The 22,020-nt window shown below is 46.5% G+C and overlaps 1 protein-coding gene across 2 annotated transcripts in view; it reads left to right on the top strand.

Moving 5' to 3' along the window:
* The first annotated feature begins 19,136 nt into the window (after window positions 1-19,136).
* Window positions 19,137-22,020, top strand: part of Rac1 (Rac family small GTPase 1) — a 30,093-nt gene continuing 27,209 nt past the window's right edge. The window contains exon 1 of one of the 2 annotated variants that reach the window (XM_045144089.1): window positions 19,137-19,474. In XM_045144089.1, the coding sequence (XP_045000024.1) occupies window positions 19,440-19,474 (35 nt within the window). In that variant the 5' untranslated portion in view covers window positions 19,137-19,439. Of the gene's footprint in view, window positions 19,475-20,063; window positions 20,163-22,020 lie in introns of those variants that run through there. The other variant, XM_045144088.1, reaches the window with a different exon arrangement.

Below are 22,020 nucleotides of genomic sequence, written 5' to 3'. Positions count from 1 at the left end.
ACCTTGCAAAAAAAAAAAAAAAGGTACATGCATCTGTAGTTCATTTACAGTATCAGGAAGCCCTGGTGCACCATTCCCCCCACTTTCTCTCTTAAATAAAGTGCACAATAAATAAAATATTAAAGGATAAACAAGGGCTTAACAGTTAAGGTGTTTGCCCATGAAGCCTAAGGACCCTGGTTTGATTCCCCAGTACCCATGTGAGCCAGCTACACAAGGTGGTGCCTATATCTGAAGTTCGTTTGCAGTGGCTAGAGGCCCTGCATACCCGTTCTCTCTACCTGCCTCTTTCTCTCTCTAATTAATTAATTAATTAATTAATTAGATCAAGATTTCATTAAAAAAAATAAAACAAAGAGCCATTACCATTAAGTTAAATTGAGCTAAGAACCCTGTCATAATTAGACATAATGAGATGTCAAAGGGAGTAGAAAGGATAGCCAACACGATCTGAGGGTCAGATACAGTGAGACTAATTAGTTTCAAGTTACAGTACAGCTGGTAAATTAGTCCAAACCCATAACAGCATTCAACTCAGCCCCAAGCCAAAAGGCATCTCTAGGAAGCTTATAGTTTGAGGAACACAGAGGGAATGGAATGTGCAGCTTAGTTGGTAGGATGCTTGTTTAGGAGACACAAAACCTGGGCTCATCCCCAGCACTGTATAAACTGGGCACTGTGGCCCATGCCTAGAATCCCAGCACTCGGCAGATGGAGGCCGGCAGATCAGCAGTTCATGGTCGTCTTCTTCAATTCAGTGAGTTCGAGGCCAGCCTGAGACTACATAGTGAATTCCAGGACAGTGTGGGCTAGAGCAAGACCCTACCTCCGCCAATAAATAAATAAATAAATAAATAAAAACTACAGAGAGAGCTAATTATAAATGCCAGTGTGAAAAATACTGTCCTACAGGCACAAAGAATTAGAAGAGGAAAATGGGAAGGTAGCTTTGTTAATAACTGATTGCTGACAAGCTGAGCGGGGTGGCGCACACACTGGGGAGGACAAGGTAGGAGGCTTGAGGTCACCCTAAGACTACGTAGTGAATTCGAGGTCAGCCTGGGCTAGAGCAAGACCATACTCTGAAGAAAAAAGAACACATGGAACACAGAGTTTGTAAGTTTGGGCACAGCCCCTGGCACACACAGGACACCCAGAAAGGGGTAGTTGTTTTCATGCCTAGGGCCCTTGAGTCCTTAGACAGGATGTTTAATGGATCTATCAATGCTCTATGAGGTTAATAGTGGTTAATGAAGCTGGGCATGGTGGCGCATGCCTTTAATCCCAGCACTCAAGAGGCAGAGGTAGGAGGACTGCTGAGTTCAAGGCCACCCTGAGACTACAGAGTGAATTCCAGGTCAGCTTTAGCTAGAGTGAGACCCTACCTCGAAAAACTACACACACACACACACACACACACACACACACACACACACACTGTGGTTAATGATATAGTTCTTGAGGGGGAGTGGTTTCAAGGTACGGTCTCACTCTCTAATGATTTAGTATTTTTGGTTTTGTTTTGTTTTTAATTTTTCGAGGTAGGGTCTTGCTGGAATAAGTCTCAGGCTGGCCTCAAACTCACAGTGATCCTCCTACCTCTGTCTCCCTAGTGCTGGGACTAAAGGCATGCACCACTACGTCTGACTGATTTAATTTTTTAATGTTTTTATTTTATTTTTATTTATTTGAAAGAGAGAGCGAGAGAGAGAGAGAGAGAGAAGCTGATAAAAAGAGAGAATGGGCAGGCCAGGGTGTCCAGCCACTGCAAACAAACTCCAGAACCATGCACCACCTTGTATACGTGGCTTTCCATGGGTATTGGAGAATCAAACCTGGGTCCTTTGGCTTTGCAAGCAAGTACCTTAACCCCTAAGTCATCTCTCCATGTCTGACTTAGTTTGTTTTTCTTTTAACAGTATACATATATATATATTCTTTTTTTTAGGTGGGGTCCTACCCGGCTAAACAGTATTTTTAAAACATTTTTTTGTTTGGTTTTTTTTTTGAGGTAGGGTCTCACTCTAGCCCAGGCTGACCTGGAATTCACTATGGAGTCTCAGGGTGGCCTCGAACTCATGGTGATCCTCCTACCTCTGCCTCCCGAATGCTGGGATTAAAGACGTGTGCCACCACACCCGGCTTAAAACATTTTTTTAATTTTTATTTATTTATGAGAGGAAAAGAGAGAGAAAATGGGTTTGTCAGGGCCTTTCAGCAGCTTTGAAGGACTCCAGAGGCGTTCGCCCCTTGTGGGAATATGTGGCATTGCATGTTTGCTATATGAGGGATCTGGAGGATTCAAGCAGTTCTTAGGGTTCACAGGCAAACGCCTTAATGACAAGTCATCTCTCCAGCCCTAAAATATTTTTATTGAGCTGAGCTATGGCTCAGCAGTTAAAGGCACTTTTTGTTTTTGGTTTATCAAGGTAGGGTTTCACTCTAGCCCAGGAATTCACTATGTCGTTGCTCTCTCTGCCTCTTTCTCTGTCTCTCTCTGAAAAAAAAAAATTAGGGGGCTGGAGAGATGGCTTAGCTATTAAAGTGTTTGCCTGCAAAGCCAAAAAAACCCAGGTTCAATTCTCCAGTACCCACATAAGCCAGATGCACAAGGTATGTGCATGTGGAGTTTATTTGTAGTAGCTGAAGACCCTGGAGCTCCCATTCTCTCTATCTGCCCCCCCCCTCTCTCTAAAATAAATAAAATAAATAAATTTTAAAAGTAAATATTTAGCCGGGTGTGATGGCTCATACCTTTAATCCCAGCACTGGGGAGGCAGAGGTAGGAGGATCACCATGAGTTCTAGGCCATCCTGAGACTACAGAGTGAATTCCAGGTCAGGCTGGGTTAGAGTGAAACCCTACCTCAAAAAAACAAAAAACAAAAACAAAAACAAAGTATATTTTTAGGAAGCCAGGTGTATGCCTTTAATGCCAGCACTCAGGAAGCAGAAGTAGGAGGATCGTCATGTGTTCAAGGCCACCCTGAGACTTCAGAGTAAATTCCAGATCAACTTGAACTTCAACTACCTTGAAAAAAGGAGCAAGCAATTGAGTTGAAGAAGATGTCATCACCATTGACGTTGGACACACATACACACACATGCCCATATACACACTCATCCTATATGCAAATAAATCGAATGTGTGGAAAGTCAGGTGGTATATGGTGAGTATTGAAGGACTGCTCACTATCCTGGATCTATTCTTTTTTATTTTTTTCAAGGTAGGGTCTCACTCTTGCCCAGGCTGACCTGGAATTCACTCAGGGTGGCCTCGAACTCACGGCTATCCTCCTATCTCTGCCTCCCGAATGCTGGGATTAAAGGCATGCGCCACCACGCCTGGCTATTTTTTTTAATTAATTAATTTATTTATTTGAGAGAGGGAGAGAGGGAGAGAAGGAGGGAGAGGATGGGTGTGCCAAGGCTTTTAGCCACTGCAAATGAACTCCAGATGCATATGTCCCCTTGTGCATCTGTCTTATGTGGGTCCTGGGGAATCTGCAGCCCTATTCTTCTCTTCTTTAGGGGTCACAGGGCCTAGAGTTCCCAGCCTGCCCTATAATTTAGCATGGTCATGTGACTAAGTACTGACCAGTGAGTTGAAAAGGGAAGTACGGAGGCTTCCCCGAATCATCCTGAAGACTGACCTCTTTCCTCTGTTTCCTAGCCCTGTGTTTGAAACCTAAGTGTGTGTGTGTGTGCGTGTGTGTACACACACACGCACGCGCACACACACATGCACAGATGCTCACGCCCATGACAGAAGAATGACAGCTGTGTGTGCATGTACACATGTGCACAGATGCTCACGCCCGTGACAGAAGAATGACAGGTGTGTGTGCATGTACACACGTGCACAGATGCTCACGCCCGTGACAGAAGAATGACAGGTGTGTGTGCATGTACACACGTGCACAGATGCTCACGCCCGTGACAGAAGAATGACAGGTGTGCCCTTTTCTCACACGTCTGCTCGCTTCCTTGAGATGGAGTCTCTCAGTGAACTCAGAGCTGCCGCTTGCGCTTATGCTGGCGGAGCAGTTCTGGGAGCTCCGCCTCCCACAGAACCAGGGTTGCAGCCGTGTGACCTCACCCCGATGTTCAAGGTGCTCAGGAATGGCAGGCGCTCGGCTTCTGTGGCAAGCACTCTTTTGCCCACTGAGCCATGTCTTCAGCCCCCAGGACGCAGATTGTTGGCTTAGCATCCATATTGACGTGTGAAGAAGTAGCTGGGCCCTGACACCTCGTGGAACGAGACCTTGTACCAGCTTGACTTACCTACACCTGGATTTTTTTTTTTTTTTTTCTGTTTTGGTTTTTCAAGGTAGGGTCTCACTCTAGCCCAGGCTAACCTGGAATTCGCTATGTAGTCTCAGGGTGGCCTCGAACTCACGGCGATCCTCCTACTTCTGCCTCCCTGGGGCTGGGATTAAAGGCGTGTGCCACCATGGCCGGAGTACCTCTGGATATTTTACGCCTGAAGGCAGTGAACCTCGATCGTGTTGCAACCATTGTGGGTTGGGGCCTCTGAGATTCGTCCCGGAGTTAATCCTCACACTATGGTGCGCAGCTGTTGCTTTTTGCCAGCCGCAGCCACAGCTTCTCGTTCCTTGACAGGATTTCCTCTACCCGGTGGCTGCGGTTCTGTGAGTCACTGAGAAGTAGGAAGGTGACTAGACAAGCAAGCCTCCCCTTCCCTCTCATAAGAAACAGGTGCAGATGGAGGGACACAGGCATGCAGAGGGCCTAAGTTATGGAGATGTTGGTCCCACCATCCTGGAGGGAAGCACAGTGGCCATCGAGCCTATCCTTTCTGAGTCCTGGTCGTTAATCACTTTCATCGGTCTTCCTTTGGTTCTGTGGGCTACGTGGCATTTTTCTGCATCTACACTACTCTCCTTCCTCTTCTCTCCCTTCTTCTTTTTTTTTTGGGGGGGGTATGGTTTCACTCTAGCTCAGGCTGACCTGAATTTCACTATGTAGTCTCAGAGTGGCCTCAAACTCATGGTGATCCTTGTACCTCTGCCTCCGGAGTGCTGGGATTAAAGGCGCATGCCTGGCTACAAAGGTTTTCTTCTAAGCATTGATTAGCCTTTTTGAAAACACGCTCATGCACACAGAAATAAAATACAGCATGCATATTTCAGGAGTATACCTTTCACTTTATTTTATTTATTTTTATTGACAACTTCCATAATTATAGATAATAAACCATGACAATCCCCCCCACACACTTTATCCTTCCCAACTCCACTCTCCATCTTATCCCCTCACCCTCTCAATTAGTCTTTTTTTAATTTTGATGTCATCACCCTTTCCTCCTATTATGATGGCCTTGTGTAGGTAGTGTCAGGTAGTACAAGATCATGGATATCCAGGCCATTTGTGTCTGGAAGAGTGCATTGTAAGGAGTCCATCCTTCCTTTCGCTCTTACATTCATTCTACCACCTTTTCTTTCTTTCTTTTTTTTTTTTTTCCCCCCCGAGGTAGGGTCTCACTCTGGTCCAGGCTGACCTGGAATTAACTCTGTCATCTCAGGGTGGCCTTGAACTCATGGCAATCCTCCTACCTCTGCCTCCCTAGTGCTGGGATTAAAGGCGTGTGCCACCTCGCCCAGCTAATTCTGCCACCTTTTCTGCAATGGACCCTGAGCCTTGGAAGTTGTGGTAAAGATGAGCACTCCTCTGTGTCTTCTTCTCAGCACCATGGTGCCTTTTGAGTCATCCCAGAGGTCACTGCCATCTGAAAAGAGAAGGTTCTCTAACCAAAAGTGAGAGTACCATTAATATATGGGTATGGGGCTGGAGAGATGGCTTAGCAGTTAAGCACTAGCCTGTGAAGCCTAAGGACCCTGGTTCGAGGCTCGATTCCCCAGGACGCACGTTGGCCAGATGCACAAGGGGGCGCATGCGTCTGGAGTTCGTTGGCAGTGGCTGGAGGCCCTGGTGCGCCCATTCTCTCTCTCTCTGACTCTTTCTCTGTCTGTCCCTCTCAAATAAGTAAATAAAAATTAAAAATTTGTACATATATATATATATGGAGGGAGAGAGGGAGAGAGGGAGAGAGGGAGAGAGGGAGAGAGGGAGAGAGGGAGAGAGGGAGAGAGGGAGAGAGGGAGAGAGGGAGAGAGGGAGAGAGGGAGAGAGGGAGAGAGGGAGAGAGGGAGAGAGGGAGAGAGGGAGAGAGGGAGAGAGGGAGAGAGGGAGGAGAGAGAGAGAGGAGTGCTTACTGGGAAGTTTGGTGAGCACAATATATGCATTTAGCCAGACACCAGCAGGCGGCACACAACCAGGGCTGATGACTTCCCAGGTCATAGGTCTTCAGTATTCGACATACATTCCTTCCTGTGGGAAGGAGCTCCAGTCCAGTTACAGAATAAGTTAGGAAGGGGCTATGAGGGAGGTAGGAGAGGGGAGGACTTAGGGGATGGTATGGAATATATGAAAGTAGAACAGATTAATGAGGGTGGAAAGGCCTAAGTGAGGTCAGGGGAAAAGATTGAGTAAAGGAAGGGTGGGGGGAGGGCTAATAAAAATCTAAGAGGGTATGAATAAGCCATATGAAAATCTACTGTTTTGGACAATGGTGCACCCAGAAGCTACAGATTGTTACCAGAAAAATTTCAGTGTCAGGAATGGGATACTGTTGCAGTCTGGTTCGTGTTGCTGTTAGCAATCACCCAACCAAGAGCAGCTTCTGGGAAAAAGAGATTTATTTTGGCTTACAGGCTCGAGGGGAAGCTCCACGATGGCAGGGGGAAACGATGGCATAAGCAGAGGGTGGACATCACCCCCTGGCCAACATAAGGTGGACCACAGCAACAGGAGGGTGTGCCAAACACTGGCATGGGGAAACTAGCTATAAAGCCCATAAGCCCACCCCCAAAAATACACTCCCTCCAGGAGGCATTAATTCCCAAATATCCATCAGCTGGGGAGCTAACATTCACAACACCTAAGTTTATGGGGGACACCTGAATCAAACCATCACAGATACCTTCCAGGGAGTTGTTGGGCAGGGAGGTCCCTGATGCCCCCAAAACATTACAGGCCATTGCTGAGGCTCTTGGTTTCCCACCAGGAATAGTTGGTAAGACCCTGTTGCTGAAGACTTCACATACTTGGGCTGCAAGACCACTGAGAAATCCTGCTGGAACTGAGCTGAAAACCTCTTCCATGTAGACCAGTTTGCAGAAAGCTAGAAGAAGCCATTCTGCATGCAGTTCAATGGGAGAGAAAGAAATCACCAGTGAAGATATTCAACAGTGGACACTGTAAGCCTTAAGTTTGGCCAGCTAGGCCAAATGAGACAAAGGGTGCAATAGTGGCATGTGTATTATGGGGGAAACCAGCTTCTCCCTTGATGTATTTTTATTTATTTATTTTTATTTTTTGGTTTTCCAAGGCAGGGTGTCACTCTAGCTCAGGCTGACCTAGAATTCACTACGTATTCTCAGGATGGCCTCAAACTCACAGGGATCCTTCCTCTGCCTCCTGAGTGCTGGGATTAAAGGCATGCACCACCAGGCCCAGCTAACTTGACTTTTAAAATTGAGATGGGATTTAATGTAACCTAGGCTGACTCTGAGTTCTCTAAATAGTTGAGGATGACGTTGAACTTATGGTTCGGTTGTTCTTTTGTTTGTTCGATTTTTTTTCTGTTTGAGTCAGGGTTTCCCTCTAGTTCAGCCTTGAACTCCCAGAGGTCCTTTTACCTAAGACCTCTGGAATTATAGGTGTGATCCACCACACCTTGCTCTGAACTTGAACCTCTGATACTCTTGCCTCCACCTCCTGAATGCTGGGATTCCTTGAGTGCACTGCCACACCTGGTTTTGGATGGAATGCAGGGTTTTGTGCACACTAGGCAAGCACAGTACTGAACTACATCCCAGCCCGAGCTTTCACTTTTGTCTAGACTTAAGAAGGCCCCAGTGAAGGTAGTACAGCAAAAAGGAGGTCAAAACTTCCCTAGAAGAGAGAAAAACAGACAGGGCTGGGGAGATGGCTTAGCCATTAAGGTGCTTGCCTGAGAAACCTAAGGACTCTCCAGATCCCACGTAAGCCAAACACACAAGGTGGCCCAAGTGCCCAAGGTCGCACATGTACACAAGATGGCACATGTATCTGCAGTATGACTGCAGTGGCTGGAGGCCCTGGCACATTCATTCTCTCTGTCTCTCTGTCTCTCTCTCTCTCTCTCTCTCTCTTTCTGCCTCTTTCTCTCTCTCAAATAAATAAATAAAAATAATTTTAAAAAGCTGGGCATGGTGGCACATGCCTTTAATCCCAGCACTTGGGAGGCAAAGGTAGGAGGACCGCTGTGAGTTCAAGGCCACCCTGAGACTACAGAGTGCATTCCAGGTCAGCCTGGGCTAGAGTGAAACCCTACCTTGAAAAACCAAATAATAATAATAACAAAATAATAATAATTTTTAATTAAAAAAAGACAGGGTGTCTTTTGGACTGGACCTCACCAACTAGGCTAGACTAGCTGGGTCAGCAAGCTCCAGGGTTTCATTTGCCTGTCTCTAGCTACCACGCCTAGCACTTTACATGTGTACTGGGGATCAAACTTGTGTCCTTATGCTTGAAGGCAAGGCACTTTGCCAATTCAACTACCTCCCAGCCTGTTTTCTTTCTTTCTTTATTTAAATATTTATTTACTTTTATTGATTTATTTGAGAGAGGGAGGGAGGGAGGGAGGGAGGGAGAGAGAGAGAGAGAGAGAGAGAGAGAGAGAATGGGTTCTCCAGGGCCTCTAGCCACTACAAACAAACTCCAGATGCATGTACCATCTTGTGCATCTGGTTTACATGGGTCCTGGGAAATAAAACCTAGTTTCTTTGGCTTTGCAGGCAAGTGCCTTAACCATTAAGCCATCTCTCTAGCCTCATTTTATTTTATTTTTTTTGAAATAGGATCTTACTCTCGCCCAGGTTTACCTAAACTCACTCAGAAGCATGCACCACTTTGTGAGTCTGGGTTTACGTGGATACTGGAAAATTGAACTCTGGATGGCAGGCTTTGTATACAAGTGCCTTTGACTGCTGAACCATCTCCCCAGACTCAAATAGACATCTTTTCTTTTCCTTTCTTTTGGTTTTTCAAGGTAGGATTTCCGTCCTACCCAAACTGACCTGGAATTCACTATGAAGTCTCTCAGGGCGATATTGACGAACTCACAACAATCCTCCTACCTCTGCCTCCCAAGTGCTGGGCAAGTAGACATTTCTAATGATCTCTCTAAGCAAGGGCCTATCTCTGCTCAAAAGCACTGGGATTGAGCCGGGCACATGCCTTTAATCCCAGCATTTGGGAGGCAGAGGTAGGAGGATTGCCATGAGTTTGAGGCCACCCTGAGACTACGTGGTGAATTCCAGGATATGGCCTGGACTAGAGTGAGACCCTACCTCAGAAAAAAAAAAAAAAAAAAAAAAAAGCACTGGGATTGAAGGTGCGCTGCCAGGCCTACCCCCCAACATTTATCTGAGTACTGGGGACCCTAATTCAGGTACTCAGGCTTACCCAAAAATCACTTTATCCATGGAGTCATCTTCCCCAGCCCTTGTTTTCTCCTAGACAGAGAGAATGGCATGCCAGGCCCTTAGCCTCTGCAATTGAACTACAGATGCTTGCATCAGCCCACCTAGTGGGCATGTGTGGCCTTGTGCTTGCCACATCTTTATGCATCTGGCTAACATGGGATCTGGGAAGTCAAACATGGCTCCTTAGGCTTCTCAGGCAAGCACCTGAATTGCTAAGTCATCTCTCCCCCCTGTTGTTTCTGAGACAGTCTCTCATGTAACCTAGGCTGGCCTTGAGCTATTGATCTTCCTGCCTCCTCCCAAGGGCTGGGATTACAAGCGTGTGCTACCATGCCCAACTATAGGTGTGTTTTAAGCTATGCAACTAGATGTGTGCAGGTACACTCTGTGTATGACAAAATTGCTTAGGTATGACTTTCTCATAATGTGCTCCCATCATTAAATGATGCATATATCGAACAAAATTAAATTTCAAATTCAAGCCAGGCATGGTGGTGCACACTTTTGATCTGGCACCCAGGAGGCAGAAGAAAGAGGAGTTCCATGAGTTCGAGGCCAGTTTTTTTTTTTGTTTGTTTTTGTTTTTCAAGGTAGGGTCTCACTCTAGTCCAGGCTGACCTGGAATTCATTATGGAGTCTCAGGGTGACCTTGAACTCATGGCAATCCTCCTACCTCTGCCTCCTGAATGCTGGGATTAAAGGCATGCGCCACCATGCCTGGCTTAAGGCCAGTTTTTAAAATTTCTTTTTTTATTGATAACTTCCATAATTACAAACAATATCCCACGGTAATTCCCTCCATCCCCCACTTTCCCCTTTGAAACTCTACTCACCATCATATCCCCTCCCCCGCTCAATCATTCTCTATTTATTGTTTTTATTTTAATTTTTTAATTAAAGTTTTAATTAACAACTTCCATGATTATAAACAATATCCCATGTCGATTCTCCATCATATCCCCTCCTGATCTCAATCAGTCTCTCTTTTATTTTGATGTCATCCTCTTTTCCTCCTATTATGATGGTCTTGTCAGGCACTGTGAGGTCATGGATATCCAGTCCATTTTGTGTCTGGAGGAGCATGTCGTAAATAGTCCTACCCTTCCTTTGGCTCTTACATTCTTTCTGTTGAGGCCAGTTCAAGATTACATAGTGAATTTCAGGTGCTTGCAGAATCCTACCTAGAGCAAGACCTAACCTTGAAATAAAATTTTTTTGTGTGTGTTTTTGTTTTCTGGAGGTAGGGTCTCACTCCAACTCAGGCTGACCTTAAATTCACTCTGTACTCTCAGGCTGGTCTTGAACTCATAGCAATCCTCTTGCCTTTAACTCCTGAGTGCTGGGATTAAAGGTGTGCGCCACCATGCCCAGCCGAAAACAATGTTTTAAAATTTAGAGCTGGGCATGGTGGTACACACCTATAAGTCCAGCGCTTGGCATCAGTGGTAAAGTGCTTGCCTAGCATGCACAAGGCCCTGGGTCCCTAGTACTGGGGTTGAGGATGGGAGGACAGGCCACTCTCTGGCCATCCAGCCTCAGGCCCAGGGCAGGCCTGGGTGAACCTATGGATTTACCTCTGCTTACATGGAAGGACCCTAGAGAGTGTCGCTGGAAGCAAGAAGAAAGGAAATGGTATTCGGAAGGGAACTAAAATAGATATGTAATAAAAGTGGGGAATTTCAAAGGGGAAAGTGGGGGTGGGGGAGGGAGGGAGGATATTACCATGGGATTTTTTTTTTTAATTTATTTATTTGAGAGCGACAGACACAGAGAGAAAGACAGATAGAGGGAGAGAGAGAGAATGGGCGCACCAGGGCTTCCAGCCTCTGCAAATGAACTCCAGACGCATACGCCCCCTTGTGCATCTGGCTAACGTGGGACCTGGGGAACCGAGCCTCGAACCGGGGTCCTTAGGCTTCACAGGCAAGCGCTTAACCGCTAAGCCATCTCTCCAGCCCAGATATCTTTTATAATCATGGAAAATGTTAATAAATTTGAGGAAAAAAAAAGAAAAAGGAAAAAAAAGAGTGGGGCTGTCAATTACCTCAGTTGTCCTTTATTGCTGCAGAAAGCTGAGAATGTTTGTAGCAAGAAATGGGAGCAGAAGATTGTTATTAGAAGATAAAGGAAATCACTACATGAAAACAGATATGGTTAAAAATAGATACCTCCCATTGCCAAGGCCCTTGGTTTCCCACCAGGAATAGATGGTAAGAACTTATTGCTGAAGACTCCACATACTTGGGCTGCAAGGTCAGTGAGAAATCCTACTGGAACTGAGCTGATAACCTCCTCCATGTAGACCAGCTGACAGAAAGCTGGAAGAAGCCATTCTGCATGCAGTTCAATGGGAGAAAGAGAAATCACCAGTGAAGATACTCAGCAGTGGACACTGCAAGCCTTACATTTGGCCAGCCAGGCCAAATGAGCCAATGGGTACAATAGTGACACTCTGTCATGGTGGAAACCAATTGCCCTCTAATTGGATGGGATGCCCGCTCCATGGGAGGGAATACATCCCTGATACTGAAAACTTAAAACAGGGGTAGTCATGAGCCCTAGAGGTATAACGTCTGCTGCTGTCTGGCTGAATGTATATACTATGCTTGCAAAATTGCCCAGTAAGCACTTCTCTTAATGCTCATACCCATATATTAATGCTACTCTCACTTTTGGTAGAGAATCTTCTCTTTTCAGATGGCAGTGACCTTGGGATGACTCAGAAGGTATCATGGTGCTGGAAAGAAGTGACAGGAGTGCTCAGCACTGCAATATCTCTATCACACCTTCCAAGGCTCAGGGTTTATTGCGGAAGAGGTGGCAGAAAAAAATGTAAGAGCCAAAGGAAGGGTAGGAGTCCTTACAATGTGCTCCCCCCAGACACAAAATAGCCTGGATATCCATGACCTCACAGTGCCTGACACTACCTACATAAGACCCTCATAATAGGAGGAAAAGATCATGACATCAAAATAAAAGAGAGACTGATTGAGAAGTGGAGAATGGAGTTTCAAAGGGGAAAGTGGGGGGGTATTACCATGGAATATTTTTTTATAATCATGGAAGTTGTTAATAAAAAAAATTTTGAGAAAAAAATAATAGATACCCCCACCAAAATGAGAAAAAAAAATAATAGATAACCCTAGAGTAGGGGAGATCGCTTAGTTTTTGGTAAAATGCCAGCTGTGCAAGCATGGGATCTGAGCTTGGTCCCCAGTACCCATGTAAAAGTTGGCCATGGCAACATGTACCTGTTATCCTAGGGCTAGGAGGTGGGGACAGGAGGATTCCTGGGACCTGCTGCACAGCCAGTTTAGCTGAGAAGTGAGCTCAGCTCAGTCTTCAGTGAGAGAGACCTTGTTTGAAAAAGTAAGGTGGGGCACAATTGAGGAAGACACCCAAGTTTGTCACCTGGCTTCCACATACATGCACACACACCTGCATGCATATACAAACACGTGTGCATGCCACACACAAAACAAAGAAAAGAAAAGAAATAGATATCCCTAAACTGTGAATTTAAGCATCATAGAGTTTTCTTTTATTTGGTAAAAAAATTACAATTTTATTTTAAACATTTCTTTTTTTTTTTTTAATTATTTATTTATTTATTTATTTGAGAGCGACAGACACAGAGAGAAAGACAGATAGAGGGAGAGAGAGAGAGAATGGGCGCACCAGGGCTTCTAGCCTCTGCAAATGAACTCCAGACGCGTGCGCCCCCTTGTGCATCTGGCTAACGTGGGACCTGGGGAACCGAGCCTCGAACCGGGGTCCTTAGGCTTCACAGGCAAGCGCTTAACCGCTAAGCCATCTCTCCAGCCCTTAAACATTTCTTTTAAAAATTATTTTATTTATTTGGGAGAGAGAAAAAGAGACGAAGAGGCAGATAGAGACAAGATGTGAACACCAGGACCTTCAGTCACTGCAAACTCCAGATGCATGTGCTACCATGTTTATCAGGCTTATGTGGGTCCTGGGGAATTGAATCTGGATCCATTGGCTTTCTAGGCAAGTGCCTTAACCACCAAGCCATCTCTTCAGCCCAACATTTACAATTAAAAAAATTTAAATTTTTTTTTGTTTATTTATTTGACAGCGACAGAGAGAGAAAGAGGCAGATAGAGAGAGACAAAGATTGGGCACGCCAGGGCCTCCAGCCACTGCAAACGAACTCCAGACACGTGCGCTCCCTTGTACATCTGGCTAACGTATGTCCTGGGGAATCGAGCCTTGAACCTGGGTCCTTAGGCTTCACAGGCAAGCGCTTAACTGCTAAGCCATCTCTCTAGCTCCCCCCTTTTTTGTAAGCTGTAACTTTAATTTTTTTATTTAATTAATTAACTCATTTATTTGTGGTCTTTTGAGGTAGGGTCTTACTCTAACCCAAGCTGGAATTCACTATGTAGTCTCAGGGTGTCCTTGAACTTACAGTGATTCTCCTGCCCTGCCTCCCAAATGCTGAGGTTAAAGGCGTGCGCCTGCACATCCAGACCCTCCCACCTTTATTGCCTTTGTGATAGTGTAAGGTTCATTCTCCTCATTGCACAGATAAGCAAACAGGCTTAGTGTTGCAGCCTGGATCGCATTGCTGGTAGAAATCACCCAACCAAGAGAAGCTTCTGGGAAAAAGAGATTTATTTTGGCTTACAGGCTCGAGGGGAAGCTCCACGATGGCAGGGGAAAACGATGGCATGTGCAGAGGGTGGACATCACCCCCTGGCCAACAGAAGGTGGACCACAGCAACAGGAGGGTGTGCCAAACACTGGCAAGGGGAAACTGGCTTTAATAACCATAAGCCAGCCCCCAACAATACACTCCCTCCAGGAGGCATTAATTCCCAAATATCCATCAGCTGGGGAGCTAACATTCACAACACCTAAGTTTATGCGGGACACCTGAATCAAACCACCACATTCTGCCCCTGGCCCCCATAAACTGATAACCTGATGTAAAATGCAATGCATTCTTCTAACTTTAAAAGTCCCCATAGTTTTTATCAATTCCAATGATGTCCATACATCCCCATAGATCAAGATCTTTTAACTGAGCCATAATACCAAAAAATAACCTCAAAAAACCCATAATGGCACAGAATAAATATTCACACAGCAAAAGATGGCATTGGGTATAGCAAAGAAACATTCAACCAATACAAGATTTAAAACAACCAGGGCAAACATCAAACTCTGTAGCTTCAAGACCAGCAACTCTAGCCAGTGACAAATCTTCAAGTCCGATAATTCTAACCAGCAATGAGTCTCTAGCATTCCAATTCTGCCCCTCCAGCTAGGCTACTCACAGTCCTGGAAAACTTCATCGGGGCCGGCAGCTCCTCGGCAGCCATCTCATGGTCCCGGCATCTCCACTGGGTCTCCACTGCAAGCCACGGTTCATCCTCATGGCCCCATGGGGTCTCTATGCAGTCATCCAGCAAACCCGCTTCACACTGCCCATGGCTATTTCCAAAACACAAGACCGTGTTGCAAACTCAATGACCCTCTTTCCAGCGTTTCTTATACTCCACAATACCAGGTAGGGTGCCAATTTGTTAATCCAGGGGATAATAAAGCAGACTTTGAAGAACAGGACACTCCTTGAGCACTCAGGCCCCTTCAAAAGTCTACATTCTTCTTGTTGCCCCAGCGCAGGTCAGCTAGCCCAGTCTCAAAAGTTGTAATCTCTCAGTTGCAACTGAGTAGGCAACAGTTCACCTAAAGATTTTTCTTTCTGTGCCATATCCCTCTGTACACACCAGTTCATTTCTACGCAAAGCAACCCTGCACAACTTCTCAGGACATGGGCATAAGAGCAAGCTTCTCACACAAACTGCTAGCCCAGTTCAAGCAAAGCTCTTTCTCACCCTCATAAGCTAAACCTCACAGTCCATAGTGTTTACCGCATTCAGGTCTTGCAGCTCAGACCAGAATAGTCCACCAAGCTGTACTTACAGCACTGCAAGGCATCTCTTAGGCCAAGGTTTCAAATCCTTCCACATTCCTCTTGAAAATCAGCTACAAAAGGCCAAAGCCACACGTCAGGTGTCTAGCAGCAATACCACTCCTCGATACCACTTTACTGTTGCAGTCAGGTTCACATTGCTGGTAGAAATCACCCAACCAAGAGAAGCTTCTGGGAAAAAGATTTATTTTGGCTTACAGGCTCGAGGGGAAGCTCCATGATGGCAGGGAAAAACGATGGCATGAACAGAGGGTGGTCATCACCCTCAGGCCAACATAAGATGGACTACAGCAACAGGAGGGTGTGCCAAACACTGGCATGGGGAAACTGGCTATAAAGCCCATAAGCCCACCCCCAACAATACACTCCCTCCAGGAGGCATTAATTCACAAATATCCGTCAGCTGGGGAGCTAACATTCACAACATCTAAATTTATGGGGGACACCTGAATCAAACCACCACACTTAGTGGCTTAGTGATGTCTGAGTGAGTGGTAGCAAGCGGGGGGCCAGGACGGTGGCACTAGAAGATCCTGTATCGGGATTCTATCCACAGTATCAAACCTCCAATAGGAAATGCCAACAGGAACTATGTGAATAAAAAATTGGGGGGCCTGAGGGATGGCTTAGCAGTTAATGTGTTTGCCTGCAAAGCCTAAGGACCCAGGTTCAATTCTCCAGTAACCATGTAAGCCAGATCCCCCGTGGTGGCGTGTGTTTCTAGAGTTTGTTTGCAGTAGCATGGCTAGAGACCCTGATTCTCGCTCTTGCTGTCTCTAATAAATACATGAAAATGAAACTTTTTTTTTAAAGTCAGTTACTTCCTTTGGGTCACCAGGAACTGAGGGGTGTGTGTGTGTGTGTGTTTTGTTTTTGAGGCAGGGTGTCACTGTAGCCCAGGCTGGCTGGAATTCACTATGTAGTCTCAGGGTGGCCTCGAACTCACAGTGATCCTCCTACCTCTGCCTCCCGAGTGCTGGGGTTAAAGGCATGCACCATCCTACCCAGCTGGAGAATTCTAATTTGAACATCTTTTTCCTTCAGAATTTTGAAGGCATTGACCCACCCCTGTTACTGCTGAGTAACCCAAAGCCATCCTAGCTTCCTGCTCCCTGAAAACGTATGTTTTCTGCTTGGAAGCTGGTTGGATCTTATCTGTTTATATTGTTCTGAAGTTTCACAAATATGGACTCTGGGTGGGTCTACTTTCAGTAACTGGGGCACCACTTTGCATCCATAAGTTCCTGTCCCTCAGTTCTGGGAAATTCCCTTTGAGTATTTCCATCTATGCTTTCCTGAGATGCTTTTTGTTTGTTCTTTATTTTTCATTTTTTCTTTGTTCTTTCTTTTGTATAGTAGTGAATTGTTAGGCTAGTTGGACCACATGTTGTGGTTTCTTAACATTCTCACATTCCTCTTTTTCATTTATACATAACGTCTGGGTTTTCTTTTCCTTTCCTTTCCATTTTTTTTTTTTCCTTTTTCTTTTTTTGAGGTAGGGTTTTGATTTAGCCCAGACTGATCTAAAATTCAGTAGTTTCAGGGTGGCCTTGAACTCATGGCAATCCTCCTGCCTCTGCCTCCCAAGTGCCAGGATTAAAGGCATGGCCACCACACCCAACAACATCTGGGTTCTCTGAGAGATTTTCACAAACTTTGTTTCATCTTTTTACTTGTTTTTAATTTTTTGATTTTTCAAGGCAGGGTCTCTCACTGTAGCTCAGGCTGACCTGGAACTCACTCTTGTCCCAGGCTGGCTTCCAACTCATAGGGTCTCCCTCTAGCCCAAGCTGACCTGTTGCAGTACCATTCTCTCTATCTGCCTCTTTCTCCTGTTCTCTAAAATAAATAAATAAAAATAATATATTTTCTTTTTTTAAGGAGAGGGATCAGTGTGTGGTAGTGCACATTTTAATCCTAGCACTCAGCAGGCAGGGGTAGGAAGATCACTGTGAGTTAGAGGCCACCCAGAGACTACATAGTGAATTCCAGGTCAGCCTGGGCTACAGTGACACCCTACCTCATAAAACAAAACAATACAAAATAGAACAAAAAATAAAGTCCATTTTGGGCTGGAGAGATGTCTCAGTGGTTAATGCACTTGTTTGCAAAGCCTAATGACCTGGGTTCGATTCCCCAGTACAATGGAGTTAGTTTGCAGTGGCTAGAGTCCCTGGTGTATCCATTCTCTCTCCTTGAAAATAAATAAATAATTAAAATAATTTCTTTAAAAAAGTAAGAGAATAGCTGAGTAAGACACCTGACATTGATCTGTCTTCCACAAGCACACATACATTATAAACATACACATAATCATGTAAAAAAAAAGAAGAGGTTTCCTTTTTCTGTGCTATTTTTTATATTATTATTTATTTGTCAGAGAGAGAGAAAGAGTAGGTGTGTCAGGGCCTCTAGCCACTGTAAACAAACTCCAGACACATGCACCACCTTGTGCATAGGTCCTTAGACTTTGCAGGTAAGTGCCTTTTTGCTTGTTCTTAGATTACTTATTTATTATCACTTTCTTTTTTTTCTCAATTTTTATTAACATTTTCCATGATTATAAAAAATATCCCAAGGTAATACCCTCCCTCCCGCCCCCCAGATTATTTATTTTGTTTGTTTTTAGATTATTTTAAAGTATGTTGCATGATCCTTTTCTTTATAGTTTCATTTTTTTCTTATTAATATGCTTTTCATTTGGACACATGTGTATGTATAATGTGTAATGGGCATGCTGCCTGTACCACACTTTTTGCTTTTTTTTTTTTTTTTGGTTTTCTAGGTAGGGTTTTGCTCTAGTTTAGGCTGACCTGGAATTCACTATGTGGTCTCAGGGTGGCCTCAAACTCATAGTGATCCTCTTACCTCCGCCTCGTGAGTACTGCGATTAAAGGCGTGTGTCACCATGCCCCACATACAATTGGACCCAGGATGGCAGGCTTTCAAAGGAGGCACTTGTTTTTTTTTTTCCCCCGAGATAGGGTCTCACTCTAGGCCACCATACCAGGTTTTTTATTTTATTTATTTTATTTGAATGGGCGCCCCAGGGCATTTATTCGCTGCAAACAAACTCTAGAAGCATGTGCCACCTGGGGAATTGAACCTGGCTCCTTTGGATCCTTATCTGCTAAGCCATTCTTCCAGTCCCAAAGCAGGCACTTTTAATCACTGTGCCACCTCTCTAGCCCGTCTCAGTTGCACGCCTGAGACAGGAGCTCCAATAGTCCAGGTTGGCCTTGAACTCAAGATATAGCTGAGGATGACCTCGAACTTGTGATCTCCTGATTCCGCCTCCCGAGTGGAGACGCCAGGTTGTCAGGGCCTCCTTACAGCTTTGGATTCCAAGGGAGCTAGGCCCCTTTGGAGGTCGCAAAGAGCTCCCCAGCCCGCCCAGCTCGCCCACGCCAGGGCAGCGTTCGCGCGCCAACATGGCGGGCGCGCCCTCCCCGCCACGCGCGACTCTCTGGAGCCGAACACTTCCGGAAGTTGCCGAGCGTCGCCGAAGCCTGGAGGAACTCCCGCGAGCCGCGCCCCGCCCGCCCCGCCCCGGAGCCTGGGAGCTGCGTCGTCGGCGCACTGGGGGGGGGGGGAGGGGGAGGGTCTGAGGGGGAGGGGCGGGGGAGGGAGCGGGAGGCCGGATGTGAGCGGAGCGGCCATTTCCTGTTTCTCTGCAGTTTCCCTCAGCTTTGGGTGGTGGCCGGGTTTGTGTGCTCCGCTCTCCAGTCGGCGGCGGTCAGTCGAGCGCCCCCCCCCCCCCGCCACCGCTCCCCAGGCGGCGTGGACAGCGGTGCCGTGCCGTTCCCTCCGCGCGCGCGCGTGTGTGCGTCCGTCCGCCCGCCCGCCCGCCCGCCCGCGCGCCCTCCGCTTCCTGCCCCCCCGCCGCCTCAGCGACCGGCCGCCGCGGCGCAGCGAGCGGCCCAGATGCAGGCCATCAAGTGTGTGGTGGTGGGAGACGGGTGAGTGTGCCCGACGCGGGGACGCCGGAGCCCGCCCGCGTCGCCGCGCCCCGGGCAGGCCCGACGCGCCGCGGCCTCGCGTACACCTCGTGCCGGGCCTGGGTCGGGGCGTGCGCGGGCTTCTCTCCGGGGCCGTGGGCGCGGGGCCTGGTTCCGGCTTCGCGGTGGTGTGTGCTGGCGGGGGGAGGGCCCCGCGCGCTCTCCGGCCCGAGGGAAAGTGAACTCCACCCTCGCTGCCGCTCTCCGCGGCCGGGACGCCGCCCGGTCCTCGCCGACGCTTGGGACATTTCTTTTAAGGTTTTATGCAAAAAATTTGTTTAAAAACCCAACCGTAGGGTTCGGTGTGTTTTGTTTTTTTTTCCCCTATGTAAGCTGCTGGAGCCTCTCTCCCCGAGGGCCGAGCTTGGGAGGTAACGGGGCGGCCCCGAGTCGATGCGCGTCTGCACGCGCGGGTCACTCGAGTGTCCGGGAACTTGCCGACGACTCCGTCGCTTCGGGCTTTTGGGACGGGTCTCCTTGCGAGGGTCTCTGGAAGGAGAGCGTTGATCTCCACGCCTTTCCGCGCAGGAAGTTCCTGTTGGCCGTGAGGGAGAGCTTGGCGTGTGATGAAGGCTTGTTCTGTTCTTGACCGTCGTGTGGTCGTCACACGCGCGCACACACCCGTTAGTCTTTTCGCCGAGCACATTAGGTATGGACGTAGCAGAACCCAGCTCTTTTCATTACTTGCCCGTGGGGGACAAGACCGGGCTTATGCAGTCTTTTTTTTTTTTTTTTTTTAACTGTCTTAGACACAAGAATCTCAGTGTAATCGGAGCAAAATCGCGCATCTCAGCGTTGCCTGTGTGGGTTAGTGTTAAACAAGGAAGCTGGGAGAATTACTCCCAGTTTCATCCAACTCGGAATGCAACTGGTACGGTTCCCCCCATCCCCCCTTTCCCCGCCAAAGTCCCAAGGAAGAGTTCCTGCCTGCATCACTGCTAACTTTTGGTTAGCGGTCTCCAAACTTGCTATTAGGACTGTTTTGCCTGTCTGCTTCTACATGCATTGGTAGATTTCCCCCCCTCCCCAGCTTATTCAGATGATTTTACATTAGGTATATGCAGTTCGGATGCGGATGACTGGTTTTTGTGAGGTGGCAGTATGGAAGATTTATCTCACAAATGTAAAGGATTGTTAACATTGTGTGTGTACCTAAAGTTTTTGGAGCTTCATTTTAACTTTCTGCTCAGTGCTAACCCCCCCCCATACCTATCTCTACAACATATATTAGCTTGTATATATGTTCTAATACAGATAGATCACAGATATAAGCACAAATGGTTCTGGGGACTGAACCCAGGGCCTTGTACATACTAGGCACATACTGTCACTGAGTAACACCCTCAGCCCTTAGCTTTCTGAAAGAAAGCTTTTTCTTTGTCACTTGGAACAGATGTCCACTTAATTAGCTAAATAATGGAGTCAGTGAAATACCTTAAGGTAATTTTTTGTTTTGAAACAGGGTCATGCTGTACATACATATAATCCATGCTGGTCTGGCACTCACTGACAATTCCTGTTCAGCCTCCCAAGTGTTCGGATTACTGGTGTGCCCCACCACTCTTGGGTGGAATTTTGACCCTTTTGTGTAGTGAATTAAGTAAATACATCCTTGTCTTCCATATATTTAAAAGTTATCTGAACTACCTTAAGCAGTTAAAATGCTTTATCAGGGCTGGGAATATGGCTCAGTAGTTAAGGGCACCTAGATGCAAAGCCTGTTTGCCCAGGTTCAATTCCCCAGTACCTATGTAAAGATGCACAAAGTAGCACATGTGCTTGGAGTTTGTGTGCAGTGGCAAGACTTGGTGCATTCATTCTCTTCTCTTTGCAGCTCTTGTCTCCTCTCTCTCTCCCTCTCCCTCCCTGTCTCTCTCTCTCTCTCTCTCTCTCTCTCTCTCTCTCTGTCTGGTTGCAAATACCTAAAGTGTTTCAAGCCTATTGTGGTGGTGCATGTCTTTAATCCCAACACTTCTGAGGCAGAGGTAGGAGGATGACACCCTGGGACTAGGTAGTGAATTCCAGGTCAGCCTGGGCTAGAGTGAGACCCTACCTCAAAAAAAAACCAACCAAACAAACAAAAAAAACAAACAAAAAAAGGGCTGGAGAGATGGCTTAGCAGTTAAGTCATTTGCCTGCAAAGCCAAAGGACCCAGGTTCGGCTCCCCAGGACCCATGTAAGCACATGTATGCACAAGGGGGCGCATGAGTCTGGAATTGACTTGCAGTGGCTGGAGGCCCTGATGTACCAATTCTCTATCTGCCTCCTTCTCTCAAAAATAAATAACTGAAAAAATAATTAAAAAAAACCCAACAAACAAGACTATGAAGTGCTATTACATACCAGTTTGTTTTAAAAGTTAAACTGTTTTAGGCTGGGGAGATGACTTTTACTTGCAAAACCTACTGGCCCAGGTTCTAATCCCCACTACCCATGAAAAGCCAGATGCACAAAGTGGTGCGTGAGTCTGAAGTTTGTTTGCAATGGTTCTTTCTCCCCGCTCTGC

The sequence above is a fragment of the Jaculus jaculus genome, chromosome 2 (assembly GCF_020740685.1).
Source record: "Jaculus jaculus isolate mJacJac1 chromosome 2, mJacJac1.mat.Y.cur, whole genome shotgun sequence".
Lineage (NCBI taxonomy): Eukaryota > Metazoa > Chordata > Mammalia > Rodentia > Dipodidae > Jaculus > Jaculus jaculus.
This window is presented reverse-complemented; position numbering and strand designations above follow the sequence as displayed.